Source organism: Pelmatolapia mariae, linkage group LG7 (assembly GCF_036321145.2).
Source record: "Pelmatolapia mariae isolate MD_Pm_ZW linkage group LG7, Pm_UMD_F_2, whole genome shotgun sequence".
Classification (NCBI taxonomy): domain Eukaryota; kingdom Metazoa; phylum Chordata; class Actinopteri; order Cichliformes; family Cichlidae; genus Pelmatolapia; species Pelmatolapia mariae.
The window spans coordinates 34,304,565-34,329,337 of record NC_086233.1 but is presented as its reverse complement, the minus strand read 5'-3'; the positions used below and the strand labels follow the sequence as shown (position 1 = coordinate 34,329,337).

The following is a 24,773-nucleotide window of genomic DNA, read 5'->3' as shown; positions in this document are numbered from 1 at the left end:
GGCAGATATTTATAGATCTCTCCATGGAAGTCCTCTGTGCTCTGTGTTTCACCATGGTAAATTTACAGAGAGCAGACAACAACTCTCTGATCATGAAAGGTGTGTTTCCAACTATAACCAGGCACTTTTCAGCAGTATTCAGTTAAGCTGTCCACAGTATCCAAGTCCATGTCATCCGAGGAATGAGTTTGGGAGCATGTTCATACTTTTTTTTTATTTTTTTAGCCAGCATTCATCAGGTTGTGCACCATCCCAAAGGAAGTCCTAAACCGTTGAGTAGAAGGCAGTTGTAATTCTTTTTAGGTTCATGAAGATGTTTCACCTTTCCTCTGAGAGGCTTCAGTTTTAAAAAAGTTTTTCACCTTTATGGTGGTCCTGAGATCACATTACAGGCATTTCAGCCCCCAATTACACCTTGGTCCACATGACCTTAATAACTCAATTGATTGCAGTAGTAGTGCCTCAAAGAATTCACACCTTGGCTCATGTGACCATAATGACCAATTCCTTGGTTCATGTGACTCATATGATGACAGAATAGGTCAGTGACTCTAAGGACCACCTTCAAAGGGACAACCCCACTAGGGTTTAATATGGTGGCACTGAAAGGTCACATGGACTGCAACTTAAGAAAACACCAGCAAACAGAAAAATGCTGCAAAAGCACACAAAACACAACGGAAACAGAAAAAAAAAAAAGGCTGCAAAAATTGTTTTGGTTTTTGTCACTTCCCCATCTGGTCCATCTCATTACTGTGTCCCCAGAAACACTTCTGGTGGGTTTTTTTTTTCTTAAAAGGCTTTTATGCTTTTATGCAACTCAGTCCTAAGTAATGGTTTCAGTTTGGACCTCCCTTTTAAAAGTGTCTGCGACTACAGCAACAAAACTGCTGCCTTCTCATAGTAACATTGGTCTGTATATTTGTGCCCATGTGGCGTATTGTGCGTTTAGATAACATAAAGAAGGGATGTCTTTACAGGAAGTATGGACAGGTGAACAAATAACAAACATTAAAGCTAAAAAAAATGGATTAATCCTTCAAAGTCGCTGTTGTGCAACTAAATCATTCAGTCTTTCCTTTCTCAGCATGGCAGCAGTGTGGTTAAATCTGGCCACGGGACACTTCCATCTGGTTCAAGCACACCGGGTCGTGGTCGCAGGCAGCTCCCCCAGACGCCCCTCACCCCTCGTCCCGCTGTGGCCTACAAGACTGCCAACTCCTCCAATCTCCCATCCAGTGCCATCATGGCTACAACAGGGCACCAGACTCGCTTCAGCCGTGGTCTTTCAGAGCACGATCGCTTACTCGGAGCCCACGAGGAGTCCCCAATACCAATTACTCGAATTGGGTCTGACCCTAATTTAAACCGGCAGCAGCAGGACTCGTCTCAGAAGGCTCTCCTTGATGAGGAGGACTTCCAGGATGCTGTAAGCAGCCAAGGAGGAGGCCGCTCTGCCAGAACTGCTGCCTCCTCTACAGCCTCCGCATCTCACCCAACTGCTGCTACACCCGTCACAGCACCCACCACACAGGGCCGAGCAGTGGTCATGCCTAACGGGTACCACTTCACTCTTGGGGTCAACTCTTCGTCTGGGCCTGGGAATAGAGGAGCAGGAAGTCTCAGGGAGAGGGAGGAGGATGACTGGTGCTAACGTGGCAGAAAATTTTAGAAAGCCTGCTGTTAGCTAGAATGGGACAGCTCATGAGTGCTGCTCAGCGCTCAGGTCAGGAGCTGGTACAACAGGAGGCCAGGCGACTGATACAGAAGAAAACATGATGAGGGAAAGTCAGTGGAAAGCGCTCTGAGAGGGGATCAGAAATAATTACAGCTTTTTAGTGTTACTGTCTTTTTAATATATCAACCACTTTCAAGAAAAAAACACTGACTTTTTCTAACCCCTTTACTTGCACTGGAATTAGCGCACATGTGGAGGCCCTCGAGTATTTTGCCTTGGCCAGTATATTCAGTGGAGAAGAAGACAAAAGCCAAAATCTCCCTGTTGTTTGTGTTTTAGACTGATGCTCATCCCCGACATTGATATGACTGCCCACACCACACTTTTTATTGCTGTATGTCTTATTTTGTTACCAAATTTCTCTCTCTTGCTTTCTCCTGGTTTGTTTCTTTATAATGTTGCAGCACATCTTTACCAGAGCAGATTAGGAAAGCTTTTTGTTTTTAATGTATGTCTTAAAATTCTGCCATAACACCCAGTAAACACAAAAGTCATACAATGACTTAAGATAAGATAAGACTAGAGTTGAGTTTTTAGGATCCCACTTTTGTAAAATCTCCCAGATGTAATTTTGTGAGAGCACATAGGGACTAGAACAACTCGTTTTTGACATTAAGTGGCTAACTACTAAGTGCCTCTTTTACCACAATGTATTAAAATGGAGTCTGACTTTGGGTCAGTGGAGGTTGGGTGTAGCTAAAAAAAAAAGAAGCAAAAGCAAAAACAAAAAAAACGTGGTCAGAACAAAACTTGTGTTTGAATCTGGGCTGAAAGCAAAAAATCAAAAACAAAACAAAACATTTCTTTTGTGATGAATCTTTTGGTAGGAAGATTAAAATTAGAGATCCAAAGTGTAGTGCATGCCAGGGTTGTCAAAAATAGTGTCTGTACTTTTGCCTGAGGGTGTGTGGTAAGCATTTGCCTTTCTCTTTCAGATATACTGCCAGACATTTGGTAGAAAACATTCTCTGAATGAGGGGAAAAGTGCCATTTTTTTATGATTTTCTGAACAGGAATCTCAAATCCAGACAAATCTGCCTCCTCAAGCAAATCCCTTCTTGGCCATATTTGCCCAAATTTCACGGGTTTCCTATCTTCTAATCTTTCCTCAGACAAAGTATTGCGTGAGGGTACCTGTGTGCGTATTTATAGGTACAATAAAGAGTTGTGTTGTTGCTGCTGACTGTTGACTTAAAGTAGGGCTATGCAACAAGACGACACTTCATCCGCCCTGTAGCTTTACCCTCTGGAAACTCCAGATTCAGGCTTTAGTGTGACTGTGACCAAATTTTACATTCATGTGTGAAGAGCTGTAAATTGTAAATGTATTATATGATGTACAGTTAACTGACAACACACACTAAAGGCACGTATGGTATCCAAGCGGATATAAGTGAATTCACAGGGCATTTTTGAGGTTGGCAAGTTGACTGCATGACGCCTACTCAGATAGAACCACCCAAAATATAAAACTGTGTTCTTCTCTTTCCAGACTTGGGTCAAGTTGTATTTTTAAATAATTGTAGTGGTTTTTAAACTTGCTGGGAGAGCCAGATTCTTCAGATTGTTAATGAAGTGGTTTTATGTCACTCAACAGTGAGACCTGAACCAGACCTGTACCAACTCCTCTGAATCTTTACCTCTTCCAACTGGGCAGGGTATAACTCCTCACAGAATAAGGCTTGCAATACTCTATTTTCCTTACAGTCAACAAATTTCAAACCAAAACTCAGTTCTTTCTGTGCTTTATTAGCCTGAAGCCCATTTATACACCTAGCAATGGCAACCTTTCTGAATAGATAACAAAATATAATTTTATAAATTTCATATCTTACATTTTGTGTTTGTAGAGTATTTTTTTCAATTATTTTTTTAAACTTAGTTACTGTAGACTTTAGAAATGTTTTTCAACTTAAAAACTAGTTGGGTTGGTGCTAGTAATTTGTTGGCAAACATTTCCAGCTCTATATTGATCTTTAGAAAGTTAAAAAGTGCATATAAAATGAGCTAAAATGTAATCTTAAAACCTTCTTGAAAACTAATATTGAAAAATCTCAGTTGCAGTGACTTTGGAGCTTTCTGATGAAAAGGATAACCAGCCTGACATTTTCTGTTCTGTCATCTCATTTTTATATTTCACTATAACTTTTTTTGAATATTAAAACATATATAAATAATGTAAGAATATATTAAAGAATATATAAAATGCAGAATATTAATATTAAAAGAATCTGGGTTTTTTGTTGGGGGTTTTTTTACTAATAAAATGCAGCAATCTGGTAATTCTGGTTATGTGATGCTGCTTCATTGTTTAAGCACACTGGGTTATGATTGCAGACATCTCTAACTGATGCCATTCTTTTACCTCTGTGGACTAAAAATGCCAATTTATCTTCCAGTATCACTTTTGCTACATTAGGGCACCAATCTCTCTTTAACTGTTCATTTTTAGAGCATGGTCACTTATTAAAATTATCTAAAATTAAGGCATTAAAATTTCTTCAATCAGTCCTTTAAAAGTGTTAAAAATACTAGATGTCAGAGATATTATTTTCTGTATCGTATGGTTAGCCAAAATGCTCATGAGTAGCTTGATCTGCTAGCTGACAATAGGATTGTGAAGTGTAAATTAAATGAAAACTGAATTTCAGCCAAAATTTTGTGGGATTAATGAAACTGGTACTACAACTCTACACAAGGCCTGGTGTATTTTGTATTTCGATATGAATTGCAGCAGTGAAAACCAACATGAGGTCCAGTACAAGCATTTCTAACAGGCTAGCTTACATGTCTTAGTTTGCTGGTGATGCTAATAACGAAAGGGTTTTTTAATGTTCAATTAGAGCCTCAACTAAACCACATAAACTGATCCCAAAAAACACATGAATTATTTTTCTTTTTCCTAAATTTTGTTCTTGTTAAATGAATCCTATATTTTATTCTGAGTCACATCTAGCAAAGGTTAAAATCTAACTTAAGATGTAGGGCCAGTGCTTTATTTTGATTTATCTACATGCAACTTAAGCGCGTTTAAACATGAGAGGTCAATAAAGGAATATGTAATATATAAACCATACTATATAATCCAGTTAACTTACAGTATCAAAAATATTGGTCCTTACCTACAGAATCTACACATTCATAAATATCCTAAGAAAAGTCACTGAAAACTGTTATTTTGTCACAAATTCGAGTATTAAAATTATTGGATAGTAAGATAGTGCTTGTGGGACTTGAACTGGTGTTTATGTTCCATTGTAGTGAAGGAAAGTGTCACCCAGTGCAAGCGTGTGGTTCACTAATGAATTTTAAATTGTTTCCTTGCAGCAGTTTTGAATACACAGAGAATACTTAAATCCACTCTTTGTTTAGTTCTTTTACTGGCTTCTAAATAGGAATAATGCAGAACATGGCCAGCCCTATCCTTTAAAGTACATAGCTGAAAGAGTTCTCTTTAATGACAGCCTGCTGCTTAAATGTACACTGCTATACATTAGGTTGTAAAGCTTTGAAAATAGGCAAGAATTTGTTTCTTATACCAACCATGGAGGTGATGATTATAGTCCTTGTTATCTGATATCTCAAAAACCTCTCGCTTTTATTATAGTACAAAACCTCTGTGCCTATTTTGTTCTGGCAAGTTTATAAACATGCAAATTATTTGCAAATATTCTAACCCGGTCTGATTTTATCCAAATACAGTTTTAATTTTTTTCTCTTAATTGTGCAACCAATAGATTGCAATCTATTTGATGGATCTCACGGGATTTTAGACCATAAAGGTGTGACTCTGTTCTTCATCGGGGCAACAATAGATTGCTTGTTGTCTCATTGCAAGTTGCTATATTGGGGCAGAGATTTGTGTTTATGTCAAAGACCTTATTTTCAAACCTCCAGTGAGCCCTACGTAACCAGGGTGCCAAGTTTTCCCCTTCCAGTTTTCTAAAGCTCCCCTCCCACCCCCCTCTGGACATGTCCTCTTTGCATGTTCTCAAAAGAAAATGTGCATGTGCTAAAAAAAAGAAACAAAGATAATAATAATAGAAGTATTGTTTGGCTTCATTATGTCCATGATTTGTACAATTCGTTCCTTGGTTGTATTTTCTGATTATCTAAACAAACGATGTATCGGTTTCAGGTAAAGAAAAAAAAGAAAACAAGCTTGAATAACATTTTCTCACAGAACCACCAAAGTGGAAGCAGATTAGAGGTTCTGGAGTGGCTGATCCTTCGCTGCCTGATCTGTTACTTGACTGTCTCTCCTGCAGTCATTTGGACTCTACCTATAGATTTTGTATGAATATAAGTCATTGAATAAAGAGGTATGATTATGAAATGTCGGTGTCTGAAGAGTTCCTTGAAATGTCTCTTGATTGAGTTTGGTATTATTTACCATTTTATTAGAGCTAACATTTTTTTTGTTAGCTTGAGACCTTCGGTGGTTTTTACAAGGAAAAGGAAGGTAAGCATTCAGTAGACATTAATTACATAGGAATATTAACAAATCCCGGCTTCTCAAGTTTTAAACACACTAACACTGGTGCTGTGCTACCTGATATCTGGAGGTTAGGATGCCAAGCACATAAGTACAGATGTACTCAGCTGTTGTTTGAACCAGACATCACAAACATATTGGGTGATTGACAAGCTGTTACATGCATAACATGTTATATGTATCTTTCTGTTAAAGGAACCATCATTTATAAATAAACATCATGTATTCAGTATGATGATAAAGTCATCATGAAGGTAACGAGCAAGAAAGCCAAATTCCATTCACCCAAAGTCTTCCATATAACCAGAAGTCTTTTTATAAGCACATGAGTTGCTTCATGCTGGCTATAAAAAAGGATACAGGTGTGAGGCATTACATCTCTCTTTTATATAGAGTCTATGATGAGGTACAGAAAAAACACAAGGACCTAGAAGATTAACGTAGGTGTTAAGGTTGTGAAAGACTTGTTCTAAACCAAAACAAGTAGTTATGATGGTGAGAGACATGGAAGCAGTAGATAAAAAAGGCAGTAAGCAAAATTTAAAGCAAAACAAGTGGACCAGAGGTCAGGTGTCATCTGAGACTTGACTTCCTGTCTACTTGTCAGAAATCAAGTGTGTTTTTGAGTCCTCCATCCCCGCCTCTTATTCAAACGTTTCAGTTACTTGATATAAAAAACACTGCTACACTGCACTTGCCATGTTGGAGGATATATTTTATTAAAATTTCATAGTTTTTAAGAAACCCATATTGGTCTCAAGTAGCTTTGGAATCTGCACATTTGACGAGAGTTTAATCTCCTTAACCCACGTCCAGCCAATCTCCTACTTTACCAAGTAGGCGTTCTTCCTACCTTTACCCTTTTACCTGTACTGCTTCCTTTTTTGGTTCCTGGATTGTGAGCTTTGTACTGTAGCCTGTGTTTGCACCTCACAATGTTGTATGTTTGGAGTGGAATTACAAAAGTTGTAACCATCTCTTGGGAGGTGGAGAGAGGGAAACGAGTCAATTTTTCAAAACAAACAAATTAAGAGTAAGTTGAAGACAGGCTCGAAAACAAAAATGGGCGGAGGCCCTGCAGGAATTTAATTGGTCAACAGGAGAGGGGGCGGGGCTTCTCTTTGCTCGTTTGGCTCTGCAGTGATGTGATACAGCTGCAGGAGGAGAGAAGCTGCTGCTGGCTGAGAAGGAGGATGAGGAGAGGTGAAGAGGATGAAGAGTTAGTTACTCTGCACTCCGCTCCTATTAAAACTGCAGAATTATAGAAAAAGTGCGATTCAGCAATGTTCCCCACTTTGACTGCTCTTTAACTGGATCAGTTCAGACTTTCAGTACTTTTCTAGTTTGCATATGTTTCATTTCTGAAGAATAAAGGCGGCCACACCGGGAAGATGTTGCTCTGGTTGTTAAAATGGACAGTTTGCGTTCTCGGGCTTCTCACGACGAGCAACGCCTCACCTGACGACGCATCGGTCGACTTCGGGGGAGAGTCCGGTTCCGGGATGCTGCAAACAGGTAAGAATGGTGCAAACACCTGTGGAGCCTCTCTGCTTTTGAAATAAATATAACCTCACTGATAAGATCAGGGTTACTCTTGCAGCAGTGGAAACGTTTACAAGGAGATGGGTTAGGTCTGTGGTTCTCAGTCATTTCTGGCATGTCACAATTATTAAGACAAAATATGTTCATGCCCCACACCTCATTTTTTTAAGATGATTAACAGCAAAACTTTGAATTTAGCCTATCAGAAACTCTTTCTTTGGCTTCACTTCATAGTTTCCACTGTCTTCCTCAGCACACCTGCACTGGCTCAGCGCTCCACGTCTGAGAGCAATTGGGTTACCTAAAGAAGTTTTATAGCTACATTCTTCACATTTGCACCCCTCCACCCAGCTTTGCTTTAAAGTCCCAATCTGCCTGCAACATGGCATCGGTGACATTTAGAATGAAATTAGCACAGTTTTCAACACTTTAAGTCCCATAAAATGCATTTCTCTCCTCAGTTCTGCCATATTAAACAAAGTCATCTGTTATGTGCCATAAAATATAAAATCATTGTAGTTTTCTTGGAAATCCAGGAAATGTGCCTTTCTGTATTCTTCACCCTTTACTGCAAAAGTGTTATTTTCCTTTTTTATGCCACATTTGCTGATGCATCCCCCTTAAAGGCGCTTATAACCCAGCAGGACAACAGCAGGATGAACTATTAGTCAGCTAGACAGCATGACATCATTTTTTCAGAGCAATTTGGATCCAGATAAAAATATTTCACTTCTCATCAGCAGCTCCTCCGACACTCAACAACTGCAGTCGCTCCAGCTCTGATGCTTTTCCTCTAATCGCTTTTTGGCGTGAGAGCAAACTTAAAGCGTTTGTAGACTGAGGGAATAATTTTGTTTTTGCATGCTGTGAATAGTCAGACCACAATGAACTAATCAGGCTGTGACTATTATTTCTTTATTTATTTTTTGAGCACAGACCACTTATTTTTATGGCTTATTTTAAAGATTCTGACAGCTTCACAAGAAGAAAATACTAATTAAAAAGCTTTTTAGAGCACATTTGTTATTCAAATTAAAACCTGCTGATAACTATTTCACATCAACAAATTGGAAGCCCTTAAACCACAAATACGAAGTCTCTCGTATTCCTAATTTTAAAAGTTGCACTGATTTTGCAACCAGAAAAAAGGCCTTTTAAATATAGATTCTTGCTGCCAGAGTGCCATTGCTGCGCTCATCTTTAATTAGATTTATTATCAATTTATCTGAGACAAGACAAAATCTAAGACAAAAATGCTTTTATCTCTGAATTAGACAAAGCAGAATCACAAATTTTTAGATAATATAGATGAAAAGAAGAGTTGCCGGAGACATCATTCACAAAACAATGCCTTTAGTTTGTATTGAATACATGTGGAAACTGAAACCAGAAGTCACCACAGTTTATTAAATCACATGGAATGTGTTTAAGGTGCCAAACAGTCTTAGTTAATCAAAGCATCACTTTCCAGAGCCAGCCCTGTTGTCTCATCAGAGCTTTCACTTGTCTGGAGCTTCTTTGTTGATGCAGTGACAGTGTTGTATGTGCTGCAGGATTACATTGTGTTTTTGAGCCCTTTAATCCACCCCAGAGCTGTGGAAATGAATCTTAGATTGGACTTCTTCCAGTCACATGATTATGTCATGACTGGAGTACCTCTCCATCACACTGTGTTTACTCTCCCATTTGAGTTTTATTACATTTTTTCATTGCGTTCATCTGTATTAGAGCCACACAGGAGACCCAAACAGAAACATCTGAGAACTGTTTAATATTTTCATGGAGTATTTTCATAGAATTACTGTAGATGTAGTGTAAAAGCTTTGTCCATGGCAGACGTCACTGAACACACTAAGGAAATACAGTATACTGTATTTCCTCTGTTATTTTTGGGTTTCTTTACTTAAAGCTTGCCAGGCTCCAAATGTAACTGAGATCATTTGGGAATTTCTGAACTCTGCTGATACAATGACTCAAGACTTGACAATGAGACGGGGCGTACCACAAGAATAGAACAGAAAGTTTGAGCCAAACCAATTTGCAGTTAACGAAAACAAAGTGGTGTCATTAAGTGGTTTTATTAAGCTTTGCTAAATTTGCCATTAGATCTCTGCAAAAACATCAAAAAGACACGCACGATACCCAAAACTGACCATCTGCACCTTCACTTATTGGTTTATTAGTTATGAACCTTTGTTATGTAAGAATTAGTTACATGCCATGAATTTTATTCCAAAGAAATTCTGTCTGACACTGACACTAACTGTGTAAAAGGGACGCTTTTTTATTTTACTCAGGGACCCTACCTGAGTAAAATAACCAACTAAACCTTTCAAAAGCACTGATTTAAAAAAGAAATAGTTACAATGTTTGAAGAAACATTAACCAGCTTATTCCCAGTGTTCCGTTTCAATCCTGGCTCCTTGCTCAAAGAAGTTGGCTTGCTTTATTAGTTGCAGTTTGAGGGAAAGAAAAGAAGAAAGAGGTCAGCAGTCATTCATCTTTATATCTGTACCCCTTATGACTGCCATAAATCACCTGTACTGTGAGTGGAGCATTCCTTTTTCACATTTTAGACATTTGTTTTATCTGTTCTCATTGTCACTGGCGCTGTGTTTGGGCTTTGAAGGCACGGCATTGTCTTTAAGTGCTGAGTCTGCACCTGTCAGACTGGTGGAGAAGGAAAAAAACTGTAATCAGTGCTTATGAAGCCGCCACATGTGTAGGATAAGAATTTTCACTGAGTTTAGAGAATAAAGGAAAATATCTACTAAGATATTAGCAGGAGATCTAAATTCTACAGTTGGGTGTTTGGTATTATAAAGCAACAAGATTTCATTAGGACTGACAGGACTGGGTGCATTTTATGCACCATACTTTGGACAACTTTACTTTTGTATACTTTTGAACCAAAGCTGCTTTTCATGGTTTGGGTTGGGTCCATTTGTTCCAAATTTAGCGTGGAACGATTTGTCTCCTTGATGCACTTCCCTGCATCCTACTCGTAGCTCTATGACTGCTTGAATGTAAGCATTTCTGTCATTCCCAATCCATTCAGTTATGACTTTCAGTCATCCATATCCAGCTGTGATACTCCAACATGTCTTGAATAGCTAGTGTAACCTCTGACCCTGTGAGATAGGTATCACTGGAACATAGTATGCAGAACAGCTGCTGGGAAAAGTTTTGAGATGCCCATGTGTCTGAGTGTCTCCATACATCTCACCATCACTCATCCACTTTCCTCAGAAGTTGAATTTGCTGACTAACCATCTTGACCTTCTGTGTCAGTGGAGCAAAGTTGTAAGCTTTTTTTTTTTTAAAAAGTTTTCAATCATATATACTATAGATAACCTAAATGTGGTTCAGATTTAACAACTTCAAAAACTTTTTGCCCTGAGAGCACTCTAAGGATATAGCGTAAGGATATCTTTCCGTGCTGCGCTTTGAAATACAGCGGAAGATATTGGCAAAATGACCTCACCATGAAATTGCAATGAAATGACTGCAGATGTGATGATTTCTCTGGTAGCGTATGGGCAGAAAATATGTCACTAGAAATTTGTTGAATGTTTCTTTTACTTTTGGTTCAATGAATGCACACCGCGTTTCTATATAGAAATACTGAAAATGGAAAAAAAAAATTTTTAGATTTCATATAGTCCATCCTTACACCTGCTCAATTGCTATTTTGAGTACATGAATGTCTTTACACCATGGAGAGTATAAAAGATGGATGTACCCATGTTGATGGATGGAAAAGTCTTGTAATCAAGCTTCAGGTTGAGCTTTTTCACCATTTGTGTGTGGTGACACAGATTGTGAAGAGGGAGATTTCACTGTGAGACCAATAACACTGCATGCTTATTGACTGGTGACAGTAGTTTACAAAATGATCTTCAGGTTTTATTCAGTCAAAGTGAAATTGGTGATTAATCCCATACAGTCATCAAGAAAATGTTAACTGAGTTCATAGAGCGAGGGAACCAACAACTATTTTCCAACAAACTTCTTTAGAACTCAAGATTGACTGCACACTTTTTTAAGGCCTCTGGTTTTGAAAGTGAATTTTCTATTCATTTTGCGCCTTTAAGATTTCTTGTTAACATTTTTAGGCCTTGAACCAAGCCAACCAGCTATGATATGAATCATGAACATGAAGAGGTTTAATTTCTGTTAAAAAAAATATGAAAACAAACAAAAAAATGTGCTCACTAACTGACCTGACATTCACGGGTTTTAACATTTCACTTCACATTAACATTTACACTGTTCATAAAGGAATTTACAGCTGCTGTTTTGCTGTTATCTGACCTCACTTCTACCGTAATGTAGAAAGAGTAATAATAAAGAAGAATATAATAAATTATAATTGTATGTAGGCTTTGATATATCTTGTATAATTCATATTTATACCGTGATACCTCATTTTTTCATATCTGTATTCGTATTTTTTTATTCATTCTAATTTCAATTGGGGGGAAACACCTTTTTAAATCTGCGTATGTCATGTAAGTAATGCAGAACTGACAGTAAAGTAACCTTGTAGTACCTGGATGCTACACTCATAAAGATCAGAAAGCTGAATATGAAATTGTGTCGCTACACATTTTACCTTTAATGGTCTACTTCTTGCCACCTAGCAGAAAAAGGAGCATCAATCATTTTGCAGCCTGCAGGAGAAAAAAAATACCCCTGTGACAGACTTTCATCGGGAGTTGATTTTGCTTGTCCTGTGGCATTGTTTAGTGTTTATCCCCATTAAATTTAGCATGCTAATCCTTCTGCTGATGTTTACAGAGACTCAACAAGTTGTAGGTTACATTTTCTCAAAATGCACCACCTGGTGCACAAACCATGGTTAGTTTCCATTTTATTTTTGATTTGAGACAATAACATTCATGCACTGCACTACAAAGTATATGTATGTATATGTGTGTATATATATATATATATATATATATATATATATATATATATATATATATATATATATATATATATATATATGTATAAACTAAACTGAATACACTCCTACTGTTTGTAGTGACTTTGTGATTTATTTTGTATGTATTTACTGTTCATTTATTTATTATCATAATGAATAAAGTGTCTTTGCATTTTCCATTTAGATTTAATTTAAATCACAAGTTAATAAAAATTAGTTTAGAAATTTAAATTCCAAACTGTGGCTTCTTAAAAACATATGTTTCATGAAAAAACCATTTTTTTCACTCTGATAAACTGTGGAGAAGGAAATATCAGCATACACATTATGTTGATAGTGTAGCACTGTCGTTGTGCATGTTTTTACATTTTTTCCCCTCTACTATAGAATCATTGTCACTGAGAGTGATTTTCAGTACGTTCTGCAACACTTATGTCACTTTGCAGAGCCCTAAAGTCAAACCAGATCAAAAGCACAGCACCAGCTATGTCACAGAGATACTCATGCGCTTCCCAGCAGGTTGAGCTCATGATGTCACCGCCAGTATTATGCCGGATCCATAACCAGGCATCTGCATCCAATGAAACATAATCGTGGGCCTTAGTGGCTGGCAAGCCCTGATCTGGAGCCCATTAGGCAGCTTTTAACCAGACGGAGGCCCACGCACACTGTAGCATGTGTGCTGCTATTCCCTGTAGTATGCATAGACTGGGTCATCGGTCTGGTTCTGGGTGTGGAGCAGACCACAGCTTGTGGTTAGATTTGTTTAAAAAAAATGCGGGTGGAGATGGCTAGGTGCAAACCATATGTTGGACCAGAACAACTTTCCATCTGCAATCTCTTCTCAAGATGACTGGAACCAGATGGAAGATAGAGTGGGTTGATAGTGTACAGACAAAGTTCCTCAGATGTTTGATATTACACACAAGTGAAAAAAATTGCTTTTCATTCTTATTTTTTTGACAATTTACAGCATTACTGCAGCGATGGCTTTGTGGTGTCATTTCCCAGTTTGTACCCCACTGTCGGGCCACATCAGTGAGACCAACATTTACAGCCCGTAAGACACAAAGACACAGGACAGTTTAACAATGCAGTTGTTTCTGTTTGTGGTTCCACTTGTTTAACACGTATATTTGTGTCCCCTCACTACGTAGGAATTAGTTGCAAATGTTGAACACCTGCCTTGCGGTGACTATAAGAGCACGTTGCACCTGGTATTACAAGTGGTACCGTTTTATTTGCGGTGTGCCAGTTTACATTCCTTAAGTTGAATAACTATGTTTAGTGGTTTTCTGTTTTCCATTAAAGTACCACAGAGGAGCAGTATAGGCACATATTGAAATTCATTTCATTTTTACCAATGTACTGGCCATGCTCCAAATAGTGCTGTAGTACACCGGTTAAACTGTGACACTTCTATGCATATGCTTTTGAAGATTGAAAAATGATTTTTTCATGAAAACACAGCCTGTATATAAAAGATGGATACTGCCACAAAGACTTCTAAAATAAGGTTATGAAGCCTTAAGTAAACGCTTGGCCATCGGAATACTGGTGTTTTGAAACCACACCTGATGAATGACGAGTGAAACTGACTAACTGAGGGACTTTGCAGGCTAATTTTGTAAACTATATAAAAGGAATTTAATGAAAAATGAGCATTATATTGCATTTAGTTTGACTGAGGCTCCAGACTAAGTGAGAAACAGGAGCTTTTTCTCACGCTTCTATACTATTTGATGTCTTTTTGCAACACCCTGCTGTCCATGAAAAAATGCAGATAAGGTGATTCAGCAATGTCCATCATTTATATACAGTTTGTTTACAAGTGAAACAGGATATGAATAGATAGTTGGAGATAAAATATTAAAACTAAAGGTAGCCACCTTTATGCTTTATTTATTCTTTAAAGGAGTTCTGCAGAGATGATCCTGTAGGAATCTGCAACTCCTGTTAATTTTATTGAGCATCTTATTTTTTGTACTGCACCTTTACTGCCTTCACTGCTCTTATAGCATTATAAAACCCCACTATGCACTACGTTCTTAGTGTCCAACAAAGGACAGACACAGTTGCAACCAGCATGTGAATATAGCAGTGAAGACCAGGACTGCAACTGCTCACCAGTAACTTTGCTAAGATGGTTAACAGTGCAAAGACTTTTGCAGCTGATCAAACCCTCACACGTGCAATAAAACTGCTATATGTGCAATTCTTTTTCTGACGAAGTATTGTATTTTCTTACTCAGTTGTATATAGCATTTGTATTTCTATTTTATTCTGTTGTATATATTATTATATTCTATTTTATTCTATTGTATATTGTATTTTATTTTATTTTATTTTATTTTATTGCATTCCAGTGTTTTCTAATTTCTGCTACATAACTTTGCACTTTTGCTGTAACAAAACAAATTTCCCACCTGTGGGACTAATAAAGGTCATCTTATCTTATCTTATCTTATCTTATCTTATCTTAAGTCAGTGTAGTTCACACTTTGTTTCTGCTGCCCCCTAGTGGTCAAAACAATTACTAATTATATTTGTTAGCAGCAATGCATGGTTTTTGGTGTTAGTTATGAATATTATTATTACGTGTTGTTTTCTAATATTGTATTGCGTGTTGCTAATATAACAACACACTGTGGTTATGAGCAGAGAGCTCAGTTACAGCAGTCAGCGTGATGTAAATCTGGCGCAGCAGATTGGTGTCTCATAGCAGATCTTGACTTTATTTGGCAACCATTTGCCACATGGGACACATTTAAACTATCATATAATTGCAATTCATCATTAAAAAAAAGTCGAGGTGGAGCCAGGAGGCCGGTTTTAACTGCTGCAGCTGGGACATGTGTAACTGCCTTAATATGCTTGTGTTCTGCAAAATAGATGCCAGGTGATGCAATGTTGTCTCATACCAGTAAGACATACTTAATCTCTGTTCTTGCTGCACACGCTATTTTTTTGTGTCATAGTCTTTGTTTTTTGTTTTTTAGCCACATGTTAAAAAAAATCCACATTCAGATAAGAGGATACAGTGTTAAGTTGTCAGCTAAAACTAGATTAGTCAGCAAGGTGCAGGGTACACAAGCCCACTAATTAGTTAACAACACTTTAAAAATCTAGAATTTGACTCACTAAAACTGGAGCACAGACAGTCTTTTAGTACAATTAACCACATATTTACTTGAGTGAATTATCTATGGTAGCTCATCGCCTAAAATCATCACACTCCCCATCAGATTGTCTTCCCCCAAGTCTGCTAAAAAATATTTTTGATACTATTGGCCCTTTTATATTCTTAAAAAACACAGTCTGGATGCAACTGTTCTGGCTAATTACTGGACAATTTTGAAGCTCCCTGTTCTTTTAAAAGCTTTAGAGAAATTAGTCTACTCACAGTTGCAAGTTCATCTTGATCATAATGGGATCGCTGAAGTTTAAATCTGGTTATAAATCACTACATAGCACCAAGATGGCCATTAAAAGGCTTTTAATGATTTGCTTTTAACTCTGGATTCTCACAGCCCTGCTGTCCTCTTGTTGGGCTTGACTTTGACATGGTTGACCATGAGGTTCAAGGTTCAAGGTTCTTTATTTGTCACATGCATAGTTATACAAGTATAACACACAGTGAAATGTAATCTGACACGCTCCTCGACATGTGCAAAAATGGGGGGGGAGAGGAAGAACATTATATATATATATAGTATATACATTAAGTGAATGTGCAGTAGTAGCAGCAAGCAGGTGAATTCTGTACATTAGGTGAATTAAATAACAATAGACAATCTGACTATTTTACAGAATAGACAATATAAACATATGGGGGGGGCGGGGGGGGGGGGTTTAGTTTACGGCCGGGATGGTTTGGGGATAGAAGCTCCTCTTGAGTCTCTGTCCTTGCCCGGATGATGCAGAACCTTCTACCGGATTGCAGAAGTTGGAACAGTTTGTTGCCAGGATGGGACGGGTCCTTCAGTATCTGCGCTGCTGTAGTCCGGCATCTCCTGGTGTAGGTGTCCTGAAGCGGGGGGAGAGCAATCCTGCAGCAGCATTCTGCTGTATGGATCACTCTCTGGAGAGCTTTTTGGTCCTTAACACAACTGTTCCCAAACCACGATGTGATGTTCTGTGTGAGGATGCTCTCCACAGCGCCTGTATAGAAAATCCTGAGGATCTCTGGAGAGACCCTGTACTTCCTCAGTTGTCGTAGGTGGTACAGGCGCTGCCTAGCCTTTTTGGTCTGGACCTGAATGTGGGCAGGCCATGTCAGGTCTGAGGAGATGTGGACACCAAGATACTTGAAGGACTGCACCCTCTCCACTGGAGCTCCATTGATGATAATGGGCTTGTAGTCTCTGTGCTGACTCCTTCTGAAGTCCACCAGCAGCTCCTTGGTCTTGCTGACGTTCAGTTGGAGGTGGTTGTCCTGGCACCATGATGCCAGATTCTTCACTTCATCCATGTAGGCCGCCTCATCGTTGTTGGAGATGGCACCCAACACCACTGTGTCGTCAGCAAACTTCACAATGGTGTTGGAGCCGTGGGTGGCCACACAGTCTGATGTGTAGAGGGAGTAGAGCAGTGGCAAGAGGACACATCCCTGTGGTGCTCCTGTGTTGATGGTGATGCTGTTAGAGACGCAGCTACCCACCCTCACCACCTGAGTTCTGCCAGTGAGGAAGTCCAACACCCATGCACACAGACGGCTGTTGAGTCCCAGATCCCTCAGCTTTGTGAACAGTCGGCTGGGCACTGTTGTGTTAAACGCTGAACTGTAATCAACAAACAGCATTCTCACATAGTTACCCTGTTTTTTGTCCACGTGGCTGAGGGTGGTGTGCAGGACGTGGGCGATGGCGTCCTCAGTGGATCTGTTGGGTCGGTAGGCGAACTGGAGCGGATCTGTGGTGTCTGGGATGGAGGAGGAGATGATGTTCTTCAGCAGCCTCTCAAACACCTTCATTACTACAGAGGTCAGTGCAACTGGCCGGTAATCGTTCAGGGATGAGGATTTGCTGTTCTTGGGCACAGGGATGATGGTGGATCTTTTGAAGCATGTGGGGACCACAGACTTCGCCAGGGACTCGTTGAAGATGGAAGTGAACACACCTGCTAGCTGGTCAGCACAGCAGCGCAGCAGACGGCCGGTGATGCCGTCTGGCCCCGCCGCTTTCCTTGTGTTCACTCTCCTCAATGCCGCTCGGACGTCATGCTCCGCGATGCTGGTCACCGGTCTCTCGTTGATGATGTCACTGTCCTCGGTAGTCAGGCGGTAGATAGCACTAGCCGCCTGGCTAACCTCGAAACGTGCGTAGAACTGATTCAGCTCATTGGTAAATGCAGAGTCGGCGTTGATCGGCGCAGTGTCCCTGGCTTTGTAGTCCGTAATGGTGCGTAGTCCGTGCCACATATTCCGTGTGTCGCCCTGATGTCCTCCTATCACAACTAGAATCAAGTGTTTGGCTAAAAGAATCTGTTCTTCAGTGGTTTCAGTTCTACTTATCTGGACCTTTTATGTGAACATGGGCCCCTAAAGCTTGAAAATAGCCCCTCTTAGTTATGGTGTGCCTCAAAGCTCAATTTTGGGTCCAGACTTGTTTGCACTGTATATGTTGCCACTGGGGGCTATATTTTCACCGTATAACCTTTCATTTCACTGTTTTGCAGATGACTTGAAGATTTATTTGCCTTTAAAAGTAGGGACAGACATTTCAGCTGTTATTGCATTGCCTTAAAGATGTTACACAGTGGGTTTCTAAAATTTTTCAAAACTAAATGACAAAAAAACCCATTTTTTTGCATTACTTTTCATAAAAGTAATGCAGTATATTACTTAATTACTCGCCAGAGAAAGTAATCCGTTAGAGAAGTTCAAGCTCAGGCTGCTGGGCTTGGGTGGTATTGCACTGAGCTTTATCATCACTTTGGATTCTTGGCTAGCTTTGTGTTAGCAAAGCTAAAGTGATGTTTTATTAATGTTTTATTATTCAGTTTAGTGTAGAAACACATGACATCACTGACTAATGAAAATGTAATGCGATTACAATAACATGTTACTTCTAGTCCATTACACTGGTTATAAGAACATTCATGGGGGGGGGGGGGGGGACTTTCTTTGTTATTGCTTAATTTTGGGCCTTTTAACACGTGTTTATAGGGATTCACTCACTTTTGGAGATGACCTCAGGTGGCAATTTCTAAAACTGCAGTTGTTACTGTTTGGATTCATGTTTTTGTCCAAGAAGTTGTTGCTAGATTGGGATTTATTAAACTCACCTACTAAATGGCAGATTTTTTTTTCTTTATTTAGTGCTTTCTCATTTTTTTCAGCTGGTAATAAGTTGACTTAAACTTCCTTGATGAAGTGAAGACCTTTGGGTTGAGTAATAAGCGTGATGGGCTGAAATGAAAAGCCCTCAACATGTTCAGAAATGTCCTCCATTATGATGAACATGTGCAGATGCTTATCTTTATTGGTTTGGCTGAGCTTGACTGAAAAAGGACCTGAGGTGACAACTATGTTATGATTAAAAGAGCTTGAGCAGGTCCTACGTTGAACAGCTGGAGGAAAGACGTAAGACCGGCTTTGCTTTTCTTGTTTTGCTTTACTGTTCTGTGAGTGAACCATAACCTTCTTTCAAACTCCTATCAACTGCTGTCTGCCAGGGCCTGCTCAACCTGCTGAGATTTTTTTATTTTTTTTTTACTTTAATGCTCACGTCCAGACTGCTCAAGGTTTATCAGCCTCTGTGGATTTGCTTCTTGGGGCCACAGACCCCAGTCTGGATTTGTTTCCTCATGGATTGCCTGCATGGCACTGTGCCACGCCAATCAAATAAGTTTGCCCAAAGACCTTCAGCTTTGTGCAGAAGTGTGTGTTCATGTGTGTTTGTGCTTGTGCAGATTTGCTGTTTGTCCACAGGACACATTCAAGTTTATCCTTATGTAAGCAAGAAGCGGGTAATCAGTGCTACAGCCTGGGCTCTACATCATTGTGAAAGTGTTAAGCAAAACTGATGCTCTGTGCAAAAAAATACTTGATGACGATTTGATTTTTTAAGCAGAGTTACCCAACTGCCATACCAGATTAAAATTAGGTTTAAGAGCAAGTACGTCAGGGATTCAGTTACAGAGAAAATTGACTTCATAAAGTTTCTTTCTGCTTTTGCAGGATCATCTGTCATGATCACACAACATGTGCATGCTACACTAACAGCCAAGAACTATTTTGCACTTTGCACTGCATGAACGAATTAAATAAATAATCAACATGCCTTTGCCTTCATGTTTGTTTTAATTATTATTATTAGTAAATATTCAATAGTTGGTAACTATTATCCTTCTAATGAAACCAAAATCAGATGCTGTTTCTTTTATCTTTGCAGTTGGCTCTTAAAATAATTGCACTCTCTTTAGCCTTTCTGTCTGCAGCTCGTATCCACAACGCAAATCTGCAGATTTAAACTTTACAAACAGCCCAGCTTAGTTTTTGCTTCCAGCAGCAGCAGCAGCAGCAGCAGCATGGTAGTCTTAATAAAATTAACCGACATTTATGAGAAAAAGTTTATGCTTGGAAGCAACCATCAGTGCCGATTTTAACTGGAACTGAAATAATGGAATATAAATAAGGGAAGGGGTTCCTCAAAACAGGTTGTAAACACCAATATAAGGTTTTGGTGAATGAAAAATTATATATATTCCTAAATGTATTAAAAATATATCAGCTACTACTTTCAATTCTGTTTGTGTAAATGGAGTTTAAACACCGTGGTCAAAACGTCACAGCATACAGTGCTTAACAAATTTATTAGACAGAAAATTTGAAGAAAAATATAAATATTTTAGAAATATGTTAAAAATTAAAATGTTATTCATTAAGAAAAATTATGTTATCTGAATTCAAATTTTTATACCCAAATTTGAGCCGGCAGACTGGACTCTGAGAAGTCAGAAATTTGTTAATTAAACATTCAACCACTAGAACTGAATTTTGCTGTTCAGGATTGCAGGTGAATTAATGTTACCTGGCATCTTAAATTACTATTTTTCCTCCTTTTTTTGGCATGGACCCTGAAAGCAGAGTGAAGAGGGAGTTTGTGTGTTTGAATTGTTTCTTCAGAAAAAGGTGAATAAGCAAATCTAAAGTGTGTGAAGGTGTGAGACTAGGCACACACACACAGGAGCTCTGCGGAGGAGGACAGAGTTAATGATGGCTCAAATGGAGTCAGTGGTTTGTGGACTGGATCGTAGAGATTGGAAACGATCTTACTTGAGTGAGAGGTGAGTTTAGCCCTGGGAGATGTCTGAGTTTTCAGGCGAGTTTCCAGAGGTGGGTGAGGAGAATTGATGGAGAGTGAGCTGGAAGGCAGAGCTGGTGAGTCCTTTTCTTTACACGTTTCCGAGTTTCCAAGCTGATTCTGGATGGAATGTGTCACAAGTTCAGAGATTAAGGAGATTAAGGTCCCAGAAAGACAGATGATTCACTAATGCATGAGCCTGGTAACTGAAAGGAGCAGAGTATCTCAGCACAAAACAGACTTGAACTCTTCCCACAGGTGGATCAAACACCTAATGCTAACCTCACCTCTCCACCTGCAAAATAATAAAGAGGTTAAACACAAGCACAGACCCTCACTCTTCTTTAACATTAAAAATATCATTTTGATTAAAGAGCTAATGCGTACTGATGGATTACCCAATGATGATTTTGAAAAATGATTTTGGTAATTACCAATACTGTTAATTTAAGGCAGCTGTGGCATTTACCTCACACTGGGCGGTGGTCTAATACATTTTTTAAAAGCTGTATGTAAGTATAAAATCCTCTGAATACAGTGCAGTTATTGTACAGTTTTATAGCTTTTTTCACGGGCTGTCAATAGTCTGATGTTGATGCAAATTTTCAAAAACAACAAATAAATATTTTTCTGAATCTGTGGTTCCCTTAGGTTTAACCATCCAGGGCGACTGCCGTTCTCTTGCCATGTTTCACCAGGTCTGGTCCCATGGGTAGCAGTCAGCAGTTTGGTGTTTTTTTGCATGTGGTGAATGAACCCAAGCACAACATGGAAACCATTTTTTCTGCCTTGGTGTGCTGAATCATTTTATTGCGCTGTAGCTCAAAATCATAAATTATGTAGATTTGTCAGCAAAAAACTAATGAATGCTCATGCTTACGAGATGCCTACATGGTTAATAATCATGGTTTGCAAAATCATCTACCATCCATCATCATTAGGGCATCCTTGTCTATTACTTTTCCTTCTCCAGTTGAGTGAGGATAACCTGGCTGTCGTGACCCAGCTGTGTTCTTGACTCTGCTGATTAGGTGAGAGTGATGCAATCGACTGAGGTCTCTGCTGCCGACAGACATGAAGAGAAAACCACTGGTATCTGTCCTGCTGGCGCCCTTCCACACAGACACATGTCTTCCAAGATGTCTGACTGTTGTTGTCACTACCATGTTGCAGACCTCATACTTGTTAAAGGAGTCAGACTGAGCAGATGCTGTTTTTAGGACTAATTGTTCTACATTCATGAGGATTTCTATGTGACATCTATTCTTTATTAAGTCAGCCATGTGTTGTGGTTTATTGCCTGAGATGGATTTGTTCCGTCTACTCTGTACTGTGGTGCATGCTCTCAGCCTGTTTACTGCTGCAGACGTGAAGAGTAACCAGCTCAACTACATGTGACTCTCAGGGTCAGGATGCATATAGCACAGAACCAACAGGCAGAACTGCGCATGTCTTGTTTTTTTGTTTTTTGTTTTTTGTTTTTTGTTTTTTTTTGGGGGGGGGGGGTTCACAAAAGCACTTTCACATTGTAACAGTAGTGTTTTCTTACCCCCCTTGATTTGCATCTTGTAACTATGCTGATGAAATTAAATCTTGTAAAATATTAAATAAATGTCATTAAATAACGCAGTAGTACAAACGTTTGCAACATTATGTTATTTTTCAATAGAAGATATATTAATTATTATAGTAATATACTCTGGTTTTTGTTTTTCCAGATAACCTTTTTTTTAAATTTGTCATTTTGATTGGGATTTTGTGCACATTAACTTATCAGGTGACTGACCAGCTACTTCAATACCAGTACTATTTGTTAGACAATATTTTCTGCATATTAAGGTGCAAATTTTGTCAGTTATTCACACTGAAGCTTGCTGAATACAGCTCAGGATGAGTGGGTCTGTGTGGCTGGATACTAAAGTACAGTAGCGCTATGGCTACATCAGCATGCCCACGACAAACACAGATGTTTAGCTAGCTATAATGTTTAGTATCTTCACCATTTTAAATTTGCACGATAGCAGTCTAATGAGTTTTAATCAGCACTAAGACGTATAAGGGTTTCTATCAGTATATAACAAGCCAGTTGTCTATCAGGTCTAAGTTGATCACCCACCAGAACAAAGCATACCTGTCAACAATCTGGCTTATTCTGGGTTTCTGCCACATTTGCAGACCCTACCCAATGGCCTTTAGTTTTGTTATTTCACCTGGAAAACTGCTGAAATTTGTGTGAGCCTGTAATTTTCTTTTGAATAATTGGAATATATGAATTAGTACATTTCGTGTGTTCATCTAATGTTACCCAAGATTCCAGAATGTCTGTGAAACACAGTCTAGACACACAGTCGACATACTAAATATAGTTTCTACTTATCCATCGATTAAAAGAGTATGTGGTGCTGTTCTCTGTGCAGGCACACTAGTTAGTTGCTGAATGACTTTGCTGCTGTCTCAGCTGTTGTTTGATGATTCAGCTCTACTTACTGCAAAGAGACCAGTGTTGGGTGTAATGCGTTACTAAGTAACGCGTTACTGTAATTAAATTACTTTTCCACTGAAAAAGTAGAGTAACTAATTACTGTTCATTTTTAGGTATTTTAATTACAGTTACTTACAATGTACTTGCGTTACATTGTAAAATAATTAAATATCATTATTTAATTTCAATAATTTATCTTCTAAACGTAGAAGTAAACTCTGCCGCTTTAACATCGCTGTAGTGCAGCTGCACGTCATTTCGCGCCAGTTTGCTGCATAGTCGTATTCTAAAGCGGAAGATGTCGGACTCGGCTGAAGCGAGTGGCTGTTTTATGAAATGGACATATTCCCGTCTCTTCACTTTTCTGAAACAAGCAGACAAGAATATTACAGTAATATGTAAGCTATGTCCTGGGGAGAAAAAACTATCGGCTGCTGTTAATAGCACGAGTAATCTACTGAAGCGCCTGACACGAGAGCATAGACGAACACTTCTGAGTGATCCTTGTTCATCATCCATGGATAACACCGCAGCAACTCCTGCTAAGCAGGCAAAACTTGATTTTACTTCAGCAGCACAGAAGGTGCTTAAAAAGGTGAGCTTAAAAAATGATTGCAGGCTACATTGTGGAAGACATGCTACCGCTGCGTACTGTAGAGTCTCCGTCTTTAAAAAAAATGTATTTATTATTTAAAGAGTTTAATTTCTATTGTTTGTCCACTCAAGATTTATAGGGATTTTAAGAAGTATTTAGTTTAATTACTTATTTAGTAATTAAGTTACTTTTCTGACACAGTAATTAGATAAGTATTTTAAATACAATATTGACTAAGTAATTAGTAATTAATTACTTTTTTAAAGTAACTTACCCAACACTGAAAGAGACATTAAAAAGCAAGAATTTTAAAAAAAGAAGAAGAAGAAGGAAATAATAGCCAGTTGAACCATATGCTAGTTTTTGACTTTGTTATAGTTGCAAAAGTATGCATAGATTTGTGCTTTCAGATTTAATAAGTTGCAATTGAAACATTGTAAAAAGACACAAAAATCTTCCCAAGCATACTCAGAGAGTTACAGCCATTTTTGATGAAAATCATCTGAAATGGATTGTTTAATGAAAATTGTTGCAACTTGTTTATTTGTTAATTTAGTTTGCAAAAACCTATTTTGTTGGACATTGGTCGAGCCTTTCAAAGTGTCATAGCAGCATGATTTGATCCAGAAAAAGTCTATTTAACGCAATGTTTGACTTAATTCTAGAG

General features: G+C 38.6%; 2 protein-coding genes across 2 annotated transcripts in view; both read left to right on the top strand.

Moving 5' to 3' along the window:
• The window catches only part of cacna1bb (calcium channel, voltage-dependent, N type, alpha 1B subunit, b), a 226,641-nt gene extending 220,584 nt beyond the window's left edge, over positions 1 to 6,057 (top strand). Inside the window, exon 49 of the mRNA XM_063478885.1 lies at positions 1,088 to 6,057. Coding sequence (XP_063334955.1) covers positions 1,088 to 1,654 — 567 coding nt within the window. The 3' untranslated portion in view covers positions 1,655 to 6,057. The remainder of the gene's footprint in view (positions 1 to 1,087) is intronic.
• Positions 6,058 to 7,475: 1,418 nt separating this feature from the next.
• Positions 7,476 to 24,773, top strand: part of si:ch211-196i2.1 (collagen alpha-1(I) chain) — a 109,189-nt gene continuing 91,891 nt past the window's right edge. The window contains exon 1 of the mRNA XM_065471484.1: positions 7,476 to 7,748. Within this exon, the coding sequence (XP_065327556.1) occupies positions 7,625 to 7,748 (124 nt within the window). The 5' untranslated portion in view covers positions 7,476 to 7,624. The remainder of the gene's footprint in view (positions 7,749 to 24,773) is intronic.